Raw genomic sequence first — 24,390 nt, forward strand, 5'->3', positions numbered from 1 at the left:
GATGGGGTTGTTTGTTTTTTTCTTGTAAATTTGTTTGAGTTCTTTGTAGGTTCTGGATATTAGCCCTTTGTCAGATGAGTAGATTGCAAAAATTTTCTCCCATTCTGTAGGTTGCCTGCTCACTCTGATGGACCTCTTCAAGGAGAACTACAAACCACTGCTCAGTGAAATAAAAGAGGACACAAACAAATGGAAGAACATACCATGCTCATGGATAGGAAGAATCAATATCGTGAAAATGGCCATACTGCCCAAGGTTATTTATAGATTCAATGCCATCCCCATCAAGCTACCAATGAGCTTCTTCACAGAATTGGAAAAAACTGCTTTAAAGTTCATATGGAACCAAAAAAGAGCCCGCATCTCCAAGACAATCCTAAGTCAAAAGAACAAAGCTGGAGGCATCACACTACCTGACTTCAAACTATACTACAAGGCTACAGTAACCAAAACAGCATGGTACTGGTACCAAAACAGAGATATAGACCAATGGAACAGAACAGAGTCCTCAGAAATAATACCACACATCTACAGCCATCTGATCTATGTGTATGAATTTTAACCATCAAGGCAGTAGAAGAAATTTTAATAAATCTAACAGCAGTAATGAAATAGAAAGCAAAAACCAGTAGATTTCATTGGTACAGCCAAAGGCTTACTCTTGAAAAAGACCAAGAAAATACATAGATCTTTATTGGTCTTGCCAGAGGCGTTTGAACCAGAGCAACTCCATCTTGAATAGGGGCTAGGTAAAATAAGGCTGAGGGCCACTGGGCTGCATTCCCAGGAGGTTAGGCATTCTAAGTCACAGGATGAGATAGGAGGTCTGCACAAGATACAGGTCATAAAGACCTTGTTGATAAAACAGGCTGTTGTTATAAAGAAGTCAGCCAAAATCCTTAAAAAATCAGGAAACAACAGGTGCTGGAAAGGCTGTGGAGAAATAGGAACACTTTTACACTGTTGGTGGGATTGTAAACTAGTTCAACCATTATGGAAAACAGTGTGGCGATTTCTCAAGGATCTAGAACTAGAAATACCATTTGACCCAGCCATTCCATTAGTGGGTGTATACCCAAAGGATTATAAATCACGCTGCTATAAAGACACATGCACCTGTATGTTTATTGTGGCACTATTCACAATAGTAAAGACTTGGAATCAACCCAAATGTCCATCAGTGATAGACTGGATTAAGAAAATGCGGCAAATATACACCATGGAATACTATGCAGCCATAAAAAAGGATGAGTTCACGTCCTTTGTAGGGATATGGATGCAGCTGGAAACCATCATTCTCAGCAAACTATCGCAAGAACAGAAAACCAAACACCGCATGTTCTCACTCATAGGTGGGAATTGAACAATGAGATCACTTGGACACAGGAACGGGAACGTCACACACCGGGGCCTATTGTGAGGAGGGGGGAAGAGGGGAGGGATAGCATTAGGAGATATACCTAATGTAAATGATGAGTTAATGGGTGCAGCACACCAACATGGCACATGTATACATATGTAACAAACCTGCACGTTGTGCACATGTACCTACCCTAGAACTTAAAGTATAATAATAATTAAAAAAAAAAAAAAAAAGAAGCCAGCCAAAACCCACCCAAAACCAACATGGCTAAAAGAGTAACTTCTGGTTCCCCTCACTGCTCATTATATGCTAATTAGAATGCATTATCATGTTAAAAGACACTCCCACCAGTATCTTGACAGTCTGCAGATGCCATGGTAATGTCAGGAAGTTACTCTATATGGTCTAGAAAGGGGAGGAACCCTCAGTTCCGGGAATTGTCCACTCCTTTCCCTGAAAACTCATTCATAATCCACCCCTCATTTGGCATACAATCAAGAAGTAACAATAAAAATGGGCAACCAGCAACCCTGGTCCTGTTTTGTCTATGGAATAGCCATTCTTTTATTCCTTTACTTTATCTCAATAAACTTGCTTTCAGTTTACGGACTAGCCTAGAATTCTTGATTGCCCAAGATCCAAGAACTTGCTCTTGGTGTCTGGATCGGGACCCCTGTCTGGTAACAGTCTTGTCTAGGGAAAAAAAAAAAAACACATAAATGAACAGCATGTGGAATGTGAACAAGAACATAACTATTAATAGATAGATGGAGAGTGAAAACCTAAGAGAATACAATATTTGTAAATGTGTAAGAATGTTATCAAAATGCTTCTGGAAAAATGCTTAGTACGTCCCTCACGCTTACCTGTACCAGGGGTCCATATTTCTAACTTTGGAAGTGCCTCCTGGATATGTCCACGTGGGTGCCTGGCCATCCACTCAAATCCAACCTCTCTAAAAAGTGATTCTCCCCTACTTCCTTCTCACACAATTGTGTGGCCAGAGCAGCCAGACCAATGGCTCCAAACTACCCCCAAGTGTACTGATAATAAGGAATTCATGCCATTTAATTTGGGCACATTTATCTCAAGATCAAGAACGTAGGTGTAGCCCTGGGCCAGGGGAGTCAGGGTGATATAGAGAGAAGGTGGTACCTCTGGTGTGGAGGCCAAGGACTTCGGATAGTTCAGCCACATCAGGTGGGCTCTTCGTGTGAATTAGATGACCTCGATGTTCTTTTTAACGCTCATGTCGTAATACATTGAAACCCTAGCTTCAACACTTTAAAAAGTTCTTATTAGCAAATAAATTACAGACTGAACTCCTGAATCATTTGCAGCCATTTTTTATTCCAAACATGTATGTTTTTGTAAACCTGACATTTCCCAAACAGTGCAAGTGAATCAGAAGTGATTGCTTAGACTTTAATACACGTGACATTGTGAGGCAGTACACCCTCCCCCCACCCACCAAAATTCCTCAGTGGAAATGTACATGGATGCATCAGTAAAGTTCCGGAAGTGCAGATAGCGTGGGTGCCTGCCATGCAATTAATCACTCGTAAAGCTTTTAAACTCACTCTGCCAGTCACACCGTGCACATTAGAATTAAAACAACAACATCAACATAAAAAACCTTAACACAGTCTGAAACCTAGATCATTGTGCTATAAAGCATTGCACCATGTTGGGAAATTTGTTCACTCATTCCCCCCATGTGCTGAAAATTCAGAAGACATCCCAGAAGTTTCATTTTGGCCCTACTGGCTCTGTGTTCTCCCTTCAGCCATTCTGTGTTTCAGAAAATGTTCTCCACTGTGTATATTATTACTCTATACATATCAAAATATCAACTAAAAGTGTGCACACTAAAGCATTTCTGAAATGATGCTCACTTTCTGCCTTTTGTCTACTAAAGGCTCCAAGTGACAATCCTTTCCAGCACCTCTAAATTTTGAGAAGTTTGAGCCAAGTATACAGTTCACCAGATGTACGTTTCACACGTAACCCAGACATAACTGCAAGCACCTGGCCATAATGCCTTACCCAAAAATAAGTTATAACCTTTCAAAAAGCCACCATGCTAGGGTTCCACAGGTAGCATACAGCACGCGGATCGTTTGGGGATCTGCTATGCTTCCGCATGGAAAACAGGATGTTCCCAGGAGTGCTGTTGGGTTGTTGTTTTAAACCTCATTGCGTTTGGCTCAAGGGCAGTAGCTACATGATTTGGTGAAGGAGGACTTCCTATTGGATCTTCTACAAAGTCTCCCATACCTCTGAGTACCCACGATGCTGGCAGAGGTTTCCTGAAGAACTGCCTGAGGAAACCTCAGTGCCGAGGGATTCGGAATGGATGCCTGTCAGTTGCCACTAAGCCAGCGGACCCTGCCCCTCCTGCTAGTGTCCCCTTGTTTCTAAACTTCACGGCCTCTTCTTTGTGACAGCTCTACAGCTCACGTGGGGGATGTTCCAAACTCTCCTGGGTCCTGTGTACATTGAGCACAAGCAAAACTTGTTTTAAAAAAGGGGCGCCGTTTTACTCAATGTTTACAAAGGTCCTTTGTGATATTTAAAAAGCATTTCAGTTCTCTGAACAGTTGGTTCAAACCACACTGAAGATTCAACTAAAAGCTGAAGGAAACTGAAATAATACTGCTCAGGAGCATATCTTATAGGATTCCACAGTGAACCCATGGAAGCAGGAAGGGGTGAAAGTAGAACATACTGTAGAATTTTCAAATAATATTCTGGAGGGGTAACAGATATAGCAATCCAGCCCATCTGCTTCCCCTGAGAGCATAGAGAGGGCTTCTGAGCTGGGAAGGAGCTTGTGAACTGCCCAAATTGAGAGAGCGCTAATGATATGCTTACCTTCTCTATCACTGCGCAAAATGGTTAACTCCCCAGTCCCTGTAGCCCCACCTGCTACTAAGCATGATCAGACCAGCAGAGGCATCATCCTTCCCCAGACAGTTTCCTGGGGAGGCTTTCAGTATCTGCTCGTGGTGATGCCAAGGCTGGTTTTCTTAAAACCTGCCTTTATAAAGTCTTAGTGACTTCCTGGGTATACAGCTCCTCATGTGGGTCCACCCATGCAGAATCAAGCAGAAGCAAATAGGTCCTAGCTCTGAGACTGCCCACAGGAGTCTGCCCTTCTCAAATGGGGCTTTGCTGGCGGGCAGAACATGGGCCTGTGAGTCACCCTTCTACACTGTCACCGACACACCTACACCCCTGGCAGCGGACAACTTAGTTGCTCTAAGTGCATGTGGCCAAAGCTGTTGATGGTGCTGTTCCAGTAATATCACCTGAGAATCTTAAATGCTTCATTAAAGAAAACATGGCATTATGAACAAGAGTCCATCAAAGGAAAGCTGCAAATGGCATCCCATTCAAAAAGTCCACGTCTCATACACCATTGCATTTTGCCACCCTGAGGCAAAATCTCCCTGAAGTGTTCTCTGGGGAACCTCCAGCACCTTGCGCAGTGCCTGACACACAGCAGGGGCCTCAGAAATGGCTGTTAATCAGTGACTAAAACCCACTCAAGACTGCTTTTCTTATTGCTTTTGATAAAACTCATAAGTGAACTCTGAGTGAGAGTTGGTTTCTTTGCCTCATCCTGCTTCCTGTAGCTACCTCTGTGCCTTCATCCCACAGTTGGATGCAACATCCCTGATTTCCAGGATCAGCTTGGTTCATGCCATTGACCCTCGGTTTTTTTGGTTTATTCCCATGTTCACCAGGAAGAGAAGCATGAGGTTACATTTGTAACCTCCCTACAGCAGAGTCAACTGCATAAGAAGAGACCGAAAGACACACCTGCTCCATGCCAGGTTAGTACCCACCCATCACCCTCATCATTTTGCCAAAACTTTAGATATGTTTGTGAGTATTAGCCAAGTATGTGTATTAAAAATCTGTCTTCCCAGAAGTTGAGTTTGGTGTCCTTTTGACAATGTTCACAGACTCCCAACATGTTAGCTTCCAGTTTAAAAAGGTGCTACAAGAGAGATCCTTGGTTTTATAGATTGTTTCATCCCCACTGGATGCCATGTGTATGTAGCTGGCACTTTGGCAGGCTGTAATAAGCCATTAAGACTCTGTTAGACCCTGATCTTAGCCCCATGTTTCCTGTCTTATTAGATGGTTATCCATCAGTAGGAACAGCAGCCACAGTTGCTAACAGTTATTGTGTGATCACTCTGGGCCAGGTCAGTGCTGAGCATGCTACATCCATCACCTTACTGCCCTTTCAGAAAATCACACTGCACTCAAAACTAGGCAGCACAGTGCATCTGACAACATATCTACTGTCAAACAGAGAGCTTGGATACTGAAGGCCATAACTCAGCTCTCACACCTGCAGGGGGTAGGGAGGGGCCGTGCTCTGCTCAGATCCCTTTGCATCATTTCTTTTGCATCATTTACCTGTGTTTCCCTAGGCTTAGGATGCACCTGTGGTTTTCCTTTAGAGGACTGCCCTGAGCTACTAGAGCCATTATGCCAGTAGGAATTGAGAACAGAATGTTTACACCTCCTCTGGGTGCAGCCAGCCCCTTGATTCAGGTTGGGACACCTCTGAGGCCTAAGTTTCCCTCTGGAGTTCCCCTGATCAGGCTGAGGCTAAACTCCATGGAGCTCTCCCTGAAATGACAAACCTTTGCCTGGCTTTCTCTCCTTCCTTGTCCTGCTTCCCCCACTCCCTTACTGGTATCCCCTGGGAATACTTCCTTAATAACTTACTTGCACACAAATCCTTGTTTCAGGGACTGCTTCTTGGAAACCCAACCTAAGACATTTTTAAAAAAATGGTTAAATGGTCCTTTCTGGGATGGAATCTGCAATCACCACTAGCTGGGACAGCCAGGGTGGTAGGGGAAATGAAGATCTCTCAACGAAAATTACCAAAAAAAGGCAATCCCTCACAGCATTCAGACCCAATTCTTTGCTTAGGGGACAATGATTTAGTCCTTGTGGTGTGTGAACTCTGATGTAGGACGTCCAGGATGAGACACCATTCTGAGGTTTACCAGATGACCACATGGCATTGCTCCAAGCTTTCATCCATCATCTGTGTAGAAGGAGGGTGACATGTCTGCTATATAAAGGTGATACAGAGCAGATTTCTTGCTAGGGATCAGGTTTTCCATCCAAATTCTTGTTGGGAATCTTCCAATGAAAAGTACATATGAAAAGACACTTACAGTTCTTTAGCACACGTTAGCACGTGACTCCACACTTCATCGAGGCAATAAAGATGTGAAATGTTCTTAGGGGTCTTGCCACATCCACAGTTTATATGCACCACTGCCAGCCTGGTGGATTCATTACGTGAGGTTTCTTCAACTTATTTCATCTGTAAGTCTTTTTAAACAGCAAGTTCCAAAGTACAGTAAGATTTTCATCCTTTAAAATTTGTATTCATGGATACGTACTTCCAAGATTTTAGGCCAGATATCAGTGCTTGAGTGAATTATATAACTATTTAATAGAAATAATAAAACATTGATACAAATATAAAGACATAATCAGTATAAAAGGCTTATATTTATAAAAAATACTTTAGGTAACAGTTTTCCCCTGAGGGTTGACCATGCATGTTGCATCCATAAATATTGCTCGGCTCTGAAGCTCACTCTCCAAAGTTCAGAGTTCATCTTTAAAGGAAGTGGTGCTGGCCCCGGTCGTGTGACCTGGCCGAAGTGGCTGCCTCAGGCTGGCACCTGGGCTTGATAGAATGAAGAAGAGAACAGCATCAGTGGGGCCTCCGAAAAATCTGGAGAAGATTTTTTTCTTCCAAATATGGAAGATACAAAGATCAAGGATGACAGGCTAGTGATCAGGTCATGTGACTGGTGTGGCAGCTCACTGGTTTTTCTGGACCCAGTCCCAACTGTCTTCATTCTCTTTCCGGTTCTTCTCAGCTTCGATAATTTCTTTGTACCTTCGGCGAAAGAAGCCCATCTGAAAGGCAGAAAGAAAGAGGAGAAGCTGAGTTAGAAGTACTGAAGAATCAGCCACTGTGACCCCAAGGCAGCCTGTCCCTGGGTAGGTGTGACCTGTACTCACAGGGCTGGAGAGGCCTGGGGGACCCCTCAGATTCGAGAAAACACTGGCAAGAAAAACATCCTGTGGAGACATTTTTCAAAATGCACGGACTTCCTGCGGGTGACATTAGGTTAGCTGTTTGTTCCTTGTAAAATGCATCTGGTGTAGTGTTTTCCAGACTGCGTGCTGGGGAATACTAGTTACTGAGAGCTGTTCAAAAGTGTTTGGGAGTCAAAAAAGGTTTCATGGCTGGGCGCAGTGGCTCACACCTGTAATCCCAGCACTTTGGGAGGCTGCCGATTACTTGAGGTCAGGAGTTTGAGAGCAGCCTGGCCAACATGGTGAAACTCTGTCTCTACTAAAAATACAAAAATTAGCTGGGCATGGTGGTGTGTGCCTGTAATCCCAGCTACTTAGGAGGCTGAGGCATGAGAATTGCTTGAGCCCGGGAGGTGGAGGTTGCAGTGAGCCGAGATCGTGCCACCACTGCACTCCAGCCTGGACGACAGAGTGAGACTCCATCTCAAAAAAAAAAAAAAAAAAAAGATTTCATGGTCAAACAAGTTTGGGAAACGTGGCTTTTTTTTTTTTTCTTTTTTTTAGAGAGAGTCTTAATGTACAGTGGAAAGTAAAGGATCCATTACCATTAATTCCGGTGGGGAAAAAACCAGGGACCTGACATTTCCCAAGCTTATTTGGCTTTTGATAAACCTAGTATCTTGAGAGATCTTAGCCATCTGTGGAATAATTTAATAAATACTGCTCTCACATGAGAGGCTGTTTAAAGCACCTGCAGGTCTGCATTGTACCTTGCTGTCATTTACATCTTTCTCTCACACCCGTGGAATTTGTGCGGTCTGTGCACCACAGTCAGCAGCACATTCTCACCTAGAACGGGCGTTTCATCCTGACCCAGGATGGCAATTTCCTCTAGCTTAGTTCTGAAAAGACTCTGCCCTTTGATGTTGCATTAGGTCTTACAACTCTTCACATATGGTAAGACAGGTTTCTAATTTTTCTCATAGTCATCACCACTGAACAGTTAAGCAATGTTTGTAGCCCAAAGCTTACCTTCCTTTCCTCCCATGCTCTCAGAGACTCGGCATCTCTCGTCCTCGGCTCACTAGCATTGGTGGGCTCTGTTGACGAGGTCAGACATTCCCCTCTGCATCTCGCCTTAAACATGGCTGACTGCATTGGGTGTATAAAGACCCCAGCTCCCTCTCTCCTCGGGTAGAATAACCCTGAGGTGCATGTTCTACCAGTTTCCCATGGAGCTTGCCTGCAGAGGTAACCAGCTTGATGACACATCTTTTATTGGCTTCCTTCTCCAACAGTTTTTCCTGAGATCACCTTCCAAATAAATGACTTGCCCTCAAATCATTGTTTCAATCCCCTTGAACAGACGAAATGAAACAAACACACACACTTGACCTGGTGCTGGTGGGCCTGCCACACTGCAGGTTTGTGGTACCATGGTATCAACAGCCTGCAATTCCCAAGTCATATTTGAAAACCCTCAAGACTCTCTCTGCAGTCTGCTGCCAACAGTGCACACACACACAAGACGTGTCCTACACAAATCACGAAGCAAACCCAGCTGTCACGGGCACATCAAATGTCTTTGTTGTCTGTGTACTTGTCCTCAGGCTTCTTCACTACGAGCCAAACATCTAGGGAAGCATCACAGCCACCCTGATGGTCACAAGCTCCCCCAGAAAGGGAAGGCAGGTGGAGCTCAGGAACTGTCTGTTGCCACCATCTTTCTACCTCCCTAAAGGGGGCTTACTGTCTAAGCCAAAGACGAGAACTGTCAAGGGAGCCACCGGGTATCTTCACCCATGTTGTCAAGGAGATCCTAAGCATTCACTGTGAGTAGAGCTGATAAGGTGGTGCAGTTTGAATGACTGGGAAAGAACAGAAGCTTTCTTAGAACAACTGGCAAGAGTCTTATGTTCTGAGGCCAGTTTTGTAAACAGACATTGAGTTCCCGGTGATTTCAGCCCTGGAGGTTTCTTCCGAGCATAAGACCACATTCGTCAGAATGCCACGTTCTGACGCCCCCACACATATACTTTTCTCTCCTAAAACCTCTTCCACCTTCTCTCTGCAAGAGATGTGGAAAAGTTGCTTGGCTAGAATTTTCTGGATAATTAAGAAAAAGTCATACTCGTCATCCCCACAGCACACCCACAGAAGGTCAGAAAAACGGACCAAGACGGAATGGAAATCTAAGAAGCTACTGCCTGAAATGTCATTCTTTTGTGATAAAGATGTGGTTGGCCAAGAAAACATGATCAGATGTGGCTGGTCACATGCCATGAAGGAGAATGTAATCATGAAACTGTGGCTGGATGTAACAGGGAAATAAGATTCTCTAGCACATACCTTTGGCTGCTGATGTTGCAGTGTGTCAATAGTCCCAGGTCACTCAGTTGTAATTCCAGAGAAGTCCCATTTCCCTACCATGGCACTATCAAGCAGAATCTTTTTTTCTTTTTTTTTTGTTTTGAGACGGAGTCTCGCTCTGTCACCCAGGCTGGAGTGCAGTGGCCAGATCTCAGCTCACTGCAAACTCCGCCTCCTGGGTTTACACCATTCTCCTGCCTCAGCCTCCCGAGAAGCTGGGACTACAGGCGCCCGCCACTTTGCCTGGCTAGTTTTTTGTATATCAAGCAGAAAAGATTCTGTCCCCTTATTATATCCTGCATTTGTCTTAGGGCTCCTTGAAGGCAGGCTTTGTGCTTTCAATCCCCAGCACTCAGCATCTCACCTGTCCTTGGTACCAGTGATAAATTACAAAGGATGCCTCCACACCCTTTACCATGTGACTCTCCAGCTCTTCCCATCATGAGGTGGAGTCTATTATTCCAACCTTGATTCTCTGCTGAGACTAGCTTTGACAATTGGATGAGATGGAGGAGATGCTGTGTCTGTTACACACTTAGTCCCTAAGGGGCCTTGCACACTTCCAATTTCTTTCTCAGAACCCTGCCCTGCTTCCATACAAATGCCTATGTCTAGCCTGCTAAGAGACCAGTTTTTTTTTGAAGCCCTCCCAGACTAGCCAACTCCCAGCTGCCTGCAGAGGCACATGTAAGTCCTGCTGAGCTCCAACTGCCCCATTGAGTTCAGTCCAAATTGCCAACCCACAGAATTGTGACCCGCATAGATGGATATTGCTTTTTTTTTTTTTTTTTTTTGAGACGGAGTCTCGCTCTGTCACCCAGGCTGGAGTGCAGTGGCCGGATCTCAGCTCACTGCAAGCTCCGCCTCCCGGGTTTACGCCATTCTCCTGCCTCAGCCTCCCGAGTAGCTGGGACTACAGGTGCCCGCCACCACACTCGGCTAATTTTCTTTGTATTTTTAGAGACAGGGTTTCACCGTGTTCGCCAGGATGGTCTCAATCTCCTGACCTTGTGATCCGCCCGTCTCGGCCTCCTAAAGTGCTGGGATTACAGGCTTGAGCCACTGCGCCCGGCCGGATATTGCTTTTAAGCTGCTGAATACTGGGGTGGTTTTTCATGAAGCGTAAGTTAACTGGTAAAGACTCATTATTTTTTTTTGCTGACTTAATGAATCAGACAGACAGCTGATAGGGCTCTAGATTTAAAGAGCATCAGTCAGGGTATCTTGCTGAACTGGACTTTTCACCTTTTTTTTTTTTTTTTTTTTTTTGAGACAGAGTCTCACTCTATCGCCCAGGCTGGAGTGCAATGGTGCCATCTCAGCTGACTGCAACCTCTGCCTCCCAGGTTCAAGTGATTCTCCTGCCTCAGCCTCTCGAGTAGCTGGGACTGCAGGTGTGTACCACCCTGCCCAGCTAATTTTTGTATTTTTAGTAGAGACAGGGTTTCATCTTTTTGGCCAGGCTGGTCTCAAACTCCTGACATCAAGTGATTCGCCCACCTCGGCCTCCCAAAGCGCTGGGATTATAGGCATGAGCCACCGTGCCCGGCCTGAACCAGACTTTTCTTGTTCATCTCTAAGAACAAAAGCTGGCTTACTTTCTCATAACTATGCTAGTGTAAGGATTTGATATAGACAGTGTGTAAACAATCTGGAAAGGATTTAGAGCACCTGAACTCACTCTTACACGTGGCTTTCATGTGCTCAAGTCTTTATGTATGCCATTCTTGCGAACAACAAGGCGAAGGCACTGTCATCTCTTGCAGGCACCCAGAAGCAAGCTTCTTTCTCTCAGTGGAGTGGTGTCAGCATCGGGCCTGAACATCACCCCCATCCACCCATGGCTGAAACAGCCTTGCAAGCTCTATGCCCCACTCTAACGCTGCAGGTCTCCAGTCCTGTTCCTAACACAGCCCATGCATAATTTCTTGCATGGGAGGTCAGAGTTACCATTGATGTATGTCTTCCTTTTTTTAAGAGTCCGAAGACCATTTCTGAAAACATAATGCACTCTCATGGCTAGGGAGCTGTGGGTACAGTAGTGCAGGTGCTCCACTGCATTTAAGGGGCTGGGAGATGGATACCACTCACATCACAGGTATCAGACGTATAAGTTTACTATAGCTGTTTTCCAACAGATGGCAGTAGAGTGTCTTGTTCTCATAAACTCAGGGTGTTCTGAATTTTTTCTGACAGATGGAAGTAAAGAGTCTTTAGAAAGGGGTGCTATTTACTATTACAGTTTGCACAAATGTGCCCTATAGTCTAGTGGTGGCTCTGCCAAACTAATATTGTTTCTTTTTTTTGGAGGGGGACGGAATCTCCCTCTGTCACCAGGCTGGAGTGCAGTGGTGCGATCTTGGCTCACTGCTATCTCCGCCTCTGAGGTTCAAGTAATTCTCCTGCATCAGCCTCCCAAGCAGCTGGAATTACAGGCCTGCACCACCATGCTCAGCTAATTTTTGTATTTTAGTAGAGACGGGTTTCACCACGTTGGCCAGGCTGGTCTCGAGCTCCTGACCTTAGGTGATCCACCTGCCTCAGCCTCCCAAAGTGCTGGGATTACAGGTGTGAGCCACCGCGCCCGGCCTGGGAAGGTCACTTTCTGGCTTTGAGCCATAGTGTCTTCATCTCTGCCTAAGAGATCAATGGGATTCTCAGACCTCTTCCAACCCTGAAACATCATGACAGCTTTTTTTCTGTTTTCCCCCAAGTGAATTCAGGGCTCTAGCCTGTGGGCCACATAGCTCGGTACTCAGGACTTACACTAAGGGGGAACAAGGCTTTGTCCCGTCTCAATTTTTCTCAAAGATTTTTGAGAAATTTTTTGAAAATTCAATTTTCAATTTTTAAAACTTTGTTAATTTTTGAAAGAAACAAATAGAATTTAATAATACTTTAAATGATTATGAGGTCTTGGAATTCATAAAACACATGCAGTTATGTTCACTTATCTAACTTTTATAGTCTTTTGAACTATCGGATTTTAAGGTCAATTTTACCGATGAGGAAAGTAGGCAAAGGCTTGATGAAGTTGAACACGTAGCTCTCAATCAGATGTCTTGTAAGTGTCAGGACTAGGGACTTGGGAAGTAAGTCTAGGACTCTTAACTCATGTAACATAGCGACTGCCTGGTTAGCTCATCAAGAACGGAAAAAATATTCATTCTCTAAAAATAAAAACTCAAAATAAGCAACCCATAAGAAAAAGTCACTGAAAGTAATTTGCGAGAACCAGAAAAAAGTATGTCATCTTCTAAATGCCCTAGAGGCACAGTAGTATTCCCAGCAGTTCTCAATAAATGCAAGTCAGTAAATAAAGAACAGGTCTTCCCAGCTAACATTTTCTAATAGAATGTCAATTAGGAATGAGGAAGTGAAAAACGAAATTTAGCAAGGTTTTTGTCATCCCCTTGAGTAAAGATAATGACTTCAACTAAAGATAATGGCTAAAGATAAAATATAAAAACTAAAGACTAAAGATAAAGATAACACTAAACTAAAGATAGTGACTCTGAATTTGATGATCTAACAAGTACAAATGATCCCCAAATTACCACACCTCGACTTAACAGTTTTTTGACTTTATGATGGGTTTATTGGGGTATTAAATGCATTTCTGACTTAAAATATTATAAGTCAAGGAGCACCTGTAGTTCCTTTGCTTAAGAGATACATGGTCTAAATCTGTAACTCTTCATACACATGCCAGGAAATGCACGAGCCCCTTCAGCCTGCTATAGTACTTCATAGCCAGTCCTACCTATTCCATTACTGCCAGGACCCAAAGTCCCCCGTCCCAAGGTTAAGTGGGCCTCCTTCAGACATACACACCTGCTCATGTGAGCATGCATGGGTGCCTTGGGGAAAGCTTTGAGAAGCACTGGGCAGATCTCTGTTTTTGTTGCCAGCTGAGCCCACCCCGAGGGTGCTGGGAAATGATTAATGATGGGCTAAGCTGGACGCCCAGCAGCCCCACACTCACTTCCAAGCCAACGGAGTCAATGTTTTTCTGCATTTTTTTCTGGAAACTTCTAGCACTTGCTTCACCATTTGAGGGGCAAGGGGCTCTGTTAACTGTTCTGTCTGTAGCAGAAGAAACATAGAAACCCTAGAGGAGGTGACTCAAGCCAAGCTTTGCTTGGCTAGAGGCCGAAGGAGCAGTGTGCTTTCTGGTTTTTGTGTCTGCTGGTCCTGCAGCTCCAAAGAGCAGCTCCCTGAACCCTCCTAACAGACATACACAATTTTCTGATATAACCATGTATTCAAAAGCAGCCAGAAAACTCCTAGGGAAACAACAGATTGCCCCAAACAGCCCTACTTAGATGGGCACTGCGTGAGGCATGAGGCCTGACCGAGTTCTGGGGTGTCCACCCTGCAGCAACAGCCTCTTTGTCCCCAGTCCCCTGCAGGGTGAGAGGGGCCAGTTGGATGATGCCTTGGCATCTGGTCTCTTGGGGGATCCTACCCGCTCCCCGGCCTTTGGGCTGCTTCCTAGACAGTGATTCTGAGGACCTGGGACAAATTCCTTTTTTGGACTAACTCAAGACTTCATGTTTATAGTTCTCTTCAGTTACTTGACTATTTACATAGCATGTCTCTGTCTTGAGATGTCGACAGTGCAACATCAGCCCAATATTTACTCCCAAGCACAAACAAGCCCCCACTGAATGTCATTGGCACATGGTTCTAATTGAGGCAGTGTGAAGGGGGTGTGTGCAAGCACATAGGCATGTGTCTGTGCATTTTCTTTTTCTTTGGAGGAGAAGCGAGGACGCCCTCCCAGCCCAGTTTGCAGGGAAGGTGATAACCCAGTGGCCTCTGGAGGGGTTGCCAGACCTGACGCCTTCTCTGAGACATTTCACAGATTGGTTTTCTAAGTGTTTCTGCCTTAGGTCAGAAGTAATGCTCTCAAATAAAAACCATGAGCCCAAAGCCAGTCCGAAAGCAGCAGGCTCTTGGAACAGCCCCAGCTGACACAGGGTTTGAAGCAGCCCTTTTCAGAGGGCTGGCAAACACATTCTGCAGCCTGCCTCTTTGCCACTTGAGCAAGTGGGTCCTGGGCCTCCTGGGAAGAGAGGGCCATAGGGCTGGCAAAGCAGTCTCACTTCCCTTTGCTCCAAGTCATCTCGGTTTGCAAAAGGGTCAAATGGGAGAGAGAGGGTCTTTGGCAGACAGCAGTGAGGGAGGATGTGGGTCTCTCTCTTTCACTGAGTGGTGGCCTGTATGTTTTGGCAAACTGCAAACAAACAAGGACAGAGCTGGGGAGGGGAGGAGTGTGTGAGGGAGGCGGAGAGAAAGACAGGGAGGGAAGAGCTTGGAGTCCTAAATAAGGGAAGGGGGGTGTCTTTTTTTGAAACACCCCATCATCTTCATTCTTTCCACGGAAACCAGGCTGGCTTATATAAGCTGAAGGTATTTCTTAAAGGTGCAAGTCACACATAAAGTTGTTATCCCTCCTGCACCTCTGAACAATGTAACTTTCTCCTCCTAACAGGCCTTTATGATTGTCTTGAAGAGGTGCCAGGCCCAGGCATCTTCCAATCCAGTCAGGAGCTGAAGGAAAGGAGAGGGGACTCATTTGGACTTTTCTTCCTTTAAAAGCGTTTCATATTTCAAAGTTTTCTTCCTGCATGGTGGTTTGGCTGGCTACTGTAATCCTCGCACATAAAGTTTAAATTATGGCTCCCAGTGTCTGCTAACATCTCAGCTTTGGGAAAGCTGATTAGGATCCATTTCAGAATTTGAAGAGCGGTCTGGTCAGCTTGGGGCCCTCATTGTGGATTTTGTGTCAGAGCCAGGGCCTGCTGCCGCCAAGCATGAGAGGATGCCTGAGATGCCAGCGGATGGGCTTTCTCGAAGGCCGCCGGGGAGCTGTGCAGGGTCAGAGGCAGATGAGGGCCTGGGCTGGCTGAGTGCACCAGCAGGGAGCCTGGAGCTCAGCTCTGAAAAAGGCACTTGCTGATCCTGTAAGGGCTTTCTGTTTTAGGTAAACAGTTAGTAGCATCACAGTGCATGTGTAGGTGGGGCCAGGGGTTGGTAGCACAGGCCAAGTCCTGCTCACCTTCAGGGCTTTGCTGAAGCTGATTTTCCTACAAGTCTTCAAGACTAGGTGAGGACTCTGTTGTTGAGGCCAGGCACGGTGGCTCACGCCTGTAATCCCAGTACTTTGGGAGGTCAAGGTGGGTGGATCACTTGAGGCCAGGAGCTCAAGACTAGCCTGGTCAATATGATGAAACCCCGTCTCTACTAAAAATACAAAAATTAGCCAGTCATGGTGGCGCACACCTATAATCCGAGAGGTGAGCAGGACTACACAAGAGGCTGAGGCAGGAGAATTGCTTGAACCTGGGAGGCGCAGGTTGCAGTGAGCCAAGATTGCACCACTGCACTCCAGCCTGGGTGACAGAGTGAGACTCTGTCTAAAAAAAAAAAAAAAAAAAATAGGCCGGGCGCGGTGGCTCACACCTGTAATCCCAGCACTTTGGGAGGCCGAGATGGGCGGATCACGAGGTCAGGAGATCGAGACCATCCTGACTAATACGGTGAAACCCCGTCTCTACTAAAAATACAAAAATTAGCTGGGCGCGGTGGCGGGCGTCTGTAGTCCCAGCCACACGGGAGGCTGAGGCAGGAGAATGGCATGAACCCGGGAGGCGGAGCTTGCAGTGAGTGGAGATTGTGCCACCGCACTCCAGCCTGGGCGACAGAGCGAGACTCCGTCTCAAAAAAAAAAATTAAATAAAAAAATAAAAGAAAAAGACTAGGTGAGGGCTGTTGCTTATCTATCTTTGTCCCTTTACCTAGGGCCTGCCACCTAGTAGGCACCTACTACTCTTAGCCTAGTGAAGGTACTGGGCATCTTGCGAGCATAAAGCATGCAGACCCACAGGCCTGTGTGGTGCTGTGCATCTGGCGGCATGGCCAGCTGCTCCGCTCAGCTTTCAGTACCATGTCATGATTCACGTTTATGCAACACTTTTGGGAACAACCACTTTTGGCTCAGGAGCTCAAGGCAGCAGCAAGTGACCATAGGTGGCAATGCCAAGAGCTACTCTAGAAGGACATTCAAGAGCCACAGTTCTGTAAAGGGAAGAGGACTTCAACACTGTCCCCACCAACCACTGTCTTCAAAGGCCCTTAGTGAAGTGGGCAACCTGTCAGCAGTGGCAGCCGGGTAACACTCAGTGGCTTTCCCCTTGAAAGGAATGGAGGAAATTACATATGGAATACGGCAATAAGCCAGAAACATTAAGACCTCCCATATAAGTCAAATATGAGGCTGGAGTTTAGGCCATCAATCAACAGGTCTTTGGGTTACTGCACCATACTGTCAGTGTGATACCAAATCACTATTCACTATACATGATGTATCATTCTTAGGTTGTAGACATGGGAATCAGAGTTGACAAGAGGTCTGTCATTGAAGTTCTAGAAATACGTAGGTCTTTAAAATAATCCTACATTTCAATTGCTCTTTTAACCTCTTATAAAGTCATCACTTAGTTAGCCTTTTAAGGAAAGAAACAATTTTTCCCTAAAGAAATCCCCTCCACCAAGCCCCTTATCACATTACAACATTGCCTGAACAGACTGCACACTCTGACATAAATGCTGCACCAAGATTTTCTATTTGCCTCCTCTTCCCCAAAGGGGTTCCATTGTGATTTTATCTATGCCACTATGGGAGAGAGACGAGGTTTCATCTACTTTAAAATAGAACAAAACTTCTAGTTAGGCAAATTTTCATTTGTCATAGTGACTTTTAAGGAAAAGACACGGTGGCTCACACCTGGAATCCAAGCACTCTCAGAGGCTGAGGCAGGCGGATTGCTTGAGGCCTGGAGTTCGAGACCAGCCTGGCCAACATGGTGAAACCCCATCTCTACAAAAAATACAAAACTTAGCCAGACGGGTGGCAGGCACCTGTAATCCCAGCTATGCAGGAGACAGAGGTAGGAGAATCTCTTGAACCCAAGAGGTGGAGGTTGCAGTGAGTCGAGATCACGCTACTGCACTCCAGCCTGAGTGACAGAGTGAGACTCTGCCTTGTTTTAAAAAAACAAAAAAGATAAAGATTTTGCCCATATTTCGAACACTATGTACATGACAGATAAAAGGTAGCCACCAAGCCTTTGCCACTCCTCCCATTGAGAAGCAGTGTCTATTTCCCCTCCCGTGAACCTGAGCTGGCATATGACTGCTTTCACCAACAAAGTAAATGATGCTATGCCAGCTGTGGGCTAGCATTTAAGAGAACTGGCAGCTGTCACTGTGCTCTCTTGCAGCCTAAGCCACCACATAAAAACTCAGACCATCTGCTGGAAGAACCACATGGAGAGGCCCTGAGTCCACATGGAGAGGGAGAAGGACTTGACCGAATTCAGCCTTCCAGCTGTCCCTACCAAGGTGCCAGGCACGAGAGTGACGCTGTCTTGGACTCTGAAGACCAGCTCAGCCACCAGTTAAATGCCACTAAGTGACCTCACTCAATGTCATATGGGGCGGAAGAACCACCCAGCCAAACCCTTCCTGGATCCCTGACCCAGAAATGTGTCAGATGTAATGGTTGTTTAAAGTCACTCAATTTGGGGGCAGTTTGTTATGCAGCATAGCTCGCTGGTATGATACAACAGCCTGCAATTCAGGCAGCAGCAGCACTAACAACCATGACATCCTGCAGGAGCGAACTCCTTTGGGGTGCCGCCTAATTGTTTTCTTTTCTGAGAGTCTCTTCCCCAGTATCGCCTAAACCACCATCCTGCATCTTTCTCCCCGCCTGACTCCGTGGGAGACAGGTGACCCACACTGGGCCGGGTGGATGATCTCCCTGCCAACTCCCTTCCTCCCTTCCAGAGTTGATGGGAGTGGACATTTGACTTGAGCTGGGCCAGGCAGATCCTCTCTCCCAGACATGTGGGACCAGGAATCAGAGGTGGCTGATCATTTTGCATCTATGGCTAGCAGACCTTGAGATGTAAGGTTGGAGGGGCTGGAGGCAACCATCTTCCTACAGTGTGTAGGGAAACATACAGAAAGCTGGTCTGCAGTGGGAGGAGAACGATGCGGATGTGTAGCCAAGTAGAGAGAAGGGGCTTCCTTCTGTTGTCCTTCCTTCTGCTGGGCGGGGGCGACAGGGAGTGAGGCAAGCCCAGCCTTGTCTCCTAGCCTCCTCTAAGCACCACTCACTCAGAAAGCCCAACACCAAGCTCCTCCTCTTCCCAAACTAATCTGAATCTTGCCTTCCCTACCCTGATTAAGAGCATCCATCCTTTGTCTGAACTTATCTCAAGGAGATACAGCTATTCTTTTTTTCTCCCTGACCTCTCAAGTCCAACTGGTCAGCAAACTCTGCCTGTCCTACCTTGACCCATGGCAATGGCTCTGCTCTCGTCCCCGCACTGTCCCCAGATCTCTCTTTCCTTTTAGAGACGGGGTCTTGCTCTACCACCTGGTGCAGTGGTATGATCATAGCTCACTCTAACCTCAAATTCTTAGGTTTAGGCAATCCTCCGGCCTTGGCCTCCCAGAGCTCTGGGATTACAGGCATGAGCCACTGCACCCAGCCCCAGATCTCTCTCTCCACACGATCTGGTCATGCTACCACTCTGCTCACAGACCTCCCATGCTCCCCCTTTGCCCTGGTTAGCGGTGGCCTTCACAACTGTGGCAGACAGTCTTGCTGCACGTCAGTGACTGCCCTCCAGTGACAAGCTTTACAAGCTGCTCCCCACAAACCCTGTTTATTTTCCCACCTCTTCCTTCCCTCTGGATGGAACCTTCATCTACCCTTCTCTGCCTGGAAAACTCAACCCACACTCAAGGTCAGACTCGAATGACACCTCATTTATGAACTGTCCTCTGGCTTCTGTGTGCTGAGCACAGTGCTAAACATTTTCCCTGCATAACCTCTACATACCAAACTGGAGGTGATGGCCTCCTTTTTACAGAGGAAGAAACTGAGGGTCACAGAAGGTAAGCAACCCCCTTAAGGCTTCATGTCCGGCAAGTGTGAGAGTCAGGATTGTTGCCCACAGCTGTCAGCCTGAAAGCTGCTCTCATCTACCACACTGTTCCCTGTGACCTTTTTTAAATTTTATTTATTTTATTATTTTTATTTTTTTTCGAGACGGAGTCTCGCTCTGTCGCCCAGGCTGTAGTACAGTGGCACGATCTCGGCTCACTGCAAGCTCCGCCTGCCGGATTCCGGCCATTCTCCCGCCTCAGCCTCCCGAGTAGCTGGGACTATAGGCGCCCACCACCTCACCTGGCTAGTTTTTTGTATTTTTTAGTAGAGACGGTGTTTCACCGTGTTAGCCAGGATGTTCTCGATCTCCTGACCTCGTGATTCGCCCGCCTCGGCCTCCCAAAGTGCTGGGATTACAGGCTTGAGCCACCGCACCTGGCCTCTCTGTGACCTTTTAATCCTCTCTCCTCCTTGGGGGCAAGGTAGGGGGACTCATGGCGCCTTCTTCTCAGTTTCCAGAGCAGTCACTGTGCAGCACTCACCACCCTCCATGATGCCTGCAGGTCTACTGCTAGGTGGTGAGGTGGTCAAGGGCAGGGAAGGGCACAGTTATTGCCACATCCCAGTGCCTAGTCCAGGCAAAGCAAGGACTGGGGCAAAGCAAACGTTCGAGAAATGTGAGCTGAAATGAGATACTGCTCTGGGTTGACTAGCAAAGCCGTTTTGACCCAGGTGACCTCATTCAACAGCCTCCTCAAAGCTTTCTTGCCACCCGTTAGTTACGGCAAGCCCTGGTCTGGGCACACGGTGTGTCCCTGGTGGCCATGACTGCCCTCTCCCTCCCAGTCTGTGGCAGAGGGCAGAGTGTGCCTTCTCAGGTCCTGGCTCTGTGGATCCCACACAGCTGGGTGACCTCAGGGTTCTGCCCACCCATGACAGCATCTCCTGCAACCATGCTTTCTTTAAACAAACACAGCAAAAGCAAGGCAAAGCAGGTGGCGGGCTGGAGGAGGCAGGGGTTGTGCAGAGAAGACGGGCACCCCTGAGGGGCAGAGCCAGGTGGGGTGGCCAGAAGGAGGGCATGCAGGCCACAAGGGGAAGTGGGGCTCGGCCACAACACTCCCTGCTCTGTGCCCTGTCTGGTTCCACACACCCAGCCATACAGGACACAGCTCCTCTCATTTTAAGAGCCCATATGAAGGCAGAAGGAAGTCTCACACACACATACACACACGCACACCCACACCCACTCACACTCATGCACCAAAGCCCTCAATCAGCAAGAAACCTTGTCTTTTCAGATCCCAAACACTGAGCAGGCTTTGTTCTCCACCCACAGCCCAGAGGCTGTCTCAGCAGGAAGGAGTTGGAGTTGCAGAAAAGGGAGAATTAAGAATCTATCTGGCAATGTGGATTAAATAAACAACAAATTGGCAGATTGTTTTTAAAAGGCAACATCCACTATTGGCAAACAGACATTTCTGATACATTGCTTGTGGGAGGGTGAATCAGCATGACTTTCTAGAGGGCAATTTGCAATAGTAATAAAAGGCTTAGGCCGGGCGCAGTGGCTCACACCTGTAATCTCAGCACTTTGGGAGGCTGAGGCGGGAGGATCACCTGAGGTCATGAGTTCAAGACCAGCCTGGCCAACATGGCAAAACCCCATCTCTGCTGAAAATATTAAAAAAAAAAAAAAAAAAAAAAAAAAAGCTGGGCGTGGTGACAGGCACCTGTAATCCCAGCTATTCAGGAGGCTGAGGCAGGAGACTCGCTTGAACCTGGGGGGCGGAGGTTGCAGTGAGCTGAGATCACTCCACTGCACTCCAGCGTGGGCGACAAGAGCAAAACTCCATCTCAAAATAAATAAATAAATAAAATTTTAAAAAGGCTTAAAATACTCATTCCTTTTGATGGTGATTCTATTTCTAGGCTTTCATCCTAATGACATAATGAAAGATTTGTGCAAATATTTGGCTCCAAGGATATTTAATGTGGTGCTGTTAAAAGAAGTGTGAAACCAGGAGCAACCTAAATTCCAGTATCGGGGACTGGATGAGTAGACTGCAGACACTCTACAGCTTTAAGATGTGCTGGAAACGTGCTTTGAACAATATGGAAAGATGTTCGCAGTACTGTCTTCAGGGAAAAATAGGAATATGTTTTTCCCAGATTAATAAATCAAATCCAGGCCAGGTATGTTGGTTCACGCCTGTAATCCCAGCTTTGGGAGGCTGAGGTGGGAGGATAGCTGGAGGCCAGGAGTTCAGGACCAGTATGAGAAACATAGTGAGACCCTATGTTTACAAAAAATAAAAAAGTGAGCCAGGCTTGGTGCATGCCTGTAGTCCCAGCTACTTGGGAGGCTGAGCAGGAAAATGGCTTGAGACCAGGAGTTAGAGGCTGCAGTGAGCTATGACTGTGCCACTGCCTTCCAACCTGGGCGACAGAACAAGACCCCACACTTTAAAAAAATGGAACCCATTGCTTTTAAATTTAGAAGTATTTCACCTGAAAATATGTTAAGTATATTACTGTGAAATTTAACTAATACACTATTCAAAAATAAGTTGATGCTATGAGAATGCCTGGCCTATATCTATATATTCAGAGAAAAAGGCCAAAATGAGACAACGCTATGCTCATCATGGTTATTTCTGGGATGTGAACTTCTGGTGTTTTACAGTTTTTTTGGGTAATTGATATGTTATCATGTTTGGTCAATAAATATATATATTTTTTGTAATCCCAAATAAATTGGTTGTTTTATTTTAAAATATCCATCTATAATACTCTAAGAGGCTGTTTTCACCTACATCTGAAACTTGGAATTCTAGAGAAGTATGGACTTTGGTGTCAGGAAGTTGCAGTTATGGTTCCTGGTGCTGCTTTGGAGCCGAGGACACAGTGGAAACAAAGAAGAGACAGACCTTCATCAGCTAAAGCCTCTGATACCATTACTGATGAATAGAGAGGCTCTGAAGGAAAAGGACTCTGGGTCTCTGAAAGTAGAGTGTGAGGCAAACAAATCATCCTAGACATGAGGATGAGGACACCCCTTTCTCCTTGAGAGAGTGATGCTTGAGGCAGGACCGGTCTGCACCCTGGGCCACCTCCAGATGAACCACCATGAGGTTCTGGATTGTAACCCATCTCAGTTACTCAAGTTTTCTGGTCAGAAATCTTCCTCTTATTCCTTAGAGGAAAAGAAGGAAGAATTGCCTTCTGATCTTTCTTCAAGCAAATGGTAAATCTCCCTCTCCTGCCAGTTGCTCCCCAGGCTTCTGTTTTGGAGTTAGGTTCTCACCATCCTATGTTAGGACTCTAAGGGAAGGTAAGAGAAGATAGTACTGAGACTTTTGCCCTCCCTCTGAAGTGCTCCAAATCCTTAGTTGTGAATGGCCTCAAAGGGAGCCAAGATTCTACTCCCTGCCTGAAGCGTCAATGTCCTTCGCTGTACCAGTGCCATGAAGGAAGCTCTAACAGGATACTCCTTCCTCCCTGGAAAGGCAGGAGAGCTGGGCATCCATGGGTGGGGACCATCGCCAGACTCACCTTCCAGAGCAACACAGCCAGCAGCAGGAAGATGAGGATTCCCACCAACAAACTGATGGCGATGATCCAGCCCACGACGTAGCCACGGGGCTCTAGATTGTGCAGGGCCTCGAAGACCACCTAGGAGGCAACACAACAGTGAAAACATTTCCTTTTTTTCTTTTTTTTTTTTTTGAGGCAGAGTCTTGCTCTGTCACCCAGGCTGGAGTACAATGACGCAATCTCGGCTCACTGCAACCTCTGCCTCCCAGGTTCAAGCGATTCTCCTGCCTCAGCCTCCCAAGTATCTGGGATTACACGTGCCTCACTAATGTTTTATATTTTTAGTAGAGACAGGGTTTCACCATGTTGGCTAGTCTGGTCTCGAACTCTTGACCTCAGGTGATCCACCCACCTCAGCCTCCCAAAGTTTTGGGATTACAGGCGTGAGCCACTGCACCGGCTGAAAACGTTTCCTAAACAGAAGTGCACAGAGCATGATGGAGCCCAGCCTGGGCTTGACATTTGGAGAGAACTACAGAGAAGTATCCAGACCACTGTCACTAATAAATAAATACATAAGCTCCGCTGAATGTTTTTCTGGTTGCAAACTGATGGATTTTTCACTGGCATCTGAAAAGGCACTTGAAATCCAAGCCCTAGGTCTTGAAAGGGTTGTAATGACAACAACCCTGATTTAAATATCATGAAGTGAACAAAAGTCTACTGAAAAACTTAGAGGACACACTATGTTCTTGATTCAGAACAGATAACAACAATGTACCTTTTGTTTCAGCTTTGAAACAAAAAACACGCGAGTGCTCTGCATGTAAGGCAGCTCTTCTTTCCAAGTGTTCAGCTCAATGTGTCACTTAGAGGAATTACTTGATTAATGCTAGTTTCCCCAGTAGACTGTGGACCCCACAAGGGGTAGGACACAGTCTGTCTTGGGTCTCATGGTAGGGCCTAGCACACTGGAGAAACTCATTCCAGAGGCTGTACCATGGTTTCCCATGGGAGCCATAGCAATCGGAGCCCATGTCCCAGTGAGGCAAGTTTTCCC

The 24,390-nt window shown here is 46.3% G+C and overlaps 1 protein-coding gene across 3 annotated transcripts in view; it reads right to left on the minus strand.

Annotated features, from left to right (window-relative positions):
* Positions 1–2,693: 2,693 nt before the first annotated feature.
* Positions 2,694–24,390, minus strand: part of ITGA9 (integrin subunit alpha 9) — a 384,455-nt gene continuing 362,758 nt past the window's right edge. For all 3 annotated transcript variants that reach the window (XM_007971773.3, XM_007971776.3, XM_037988454.2), the window contains exons 27-28: positions 23,349–23,468; positions 2,694–7,333 (exon numbers count right to left, since the gene is read on the minus strand). In XM_007971773.3, coding sequence (XP_007969964.3) covers positions 7,235–7,333; positions 23,349–23,468 — 219 coding nt within the window. In that variant the 3' untranslated portion in view covers positions 2,694–7,234. The remainder of the gene's footprint in view (positions 7,334–23,348; positions 23,469–24,390) is intronic.

This window comes from Chlorocebus sabaeus, chromosome 15 (genome assembly GCF_047675955.1).
Source record: "Chlorocebus sabaeus isolate Y175 chromosome 15, mChlSab1.0.hap1, whole genome shotgun sequence".
NCBI lineage: Eukaryota > Metazoa > Chordata > Mammalia > Primates > Cercopithecidae > Chlorocebus > Chlorocebus sabaeus.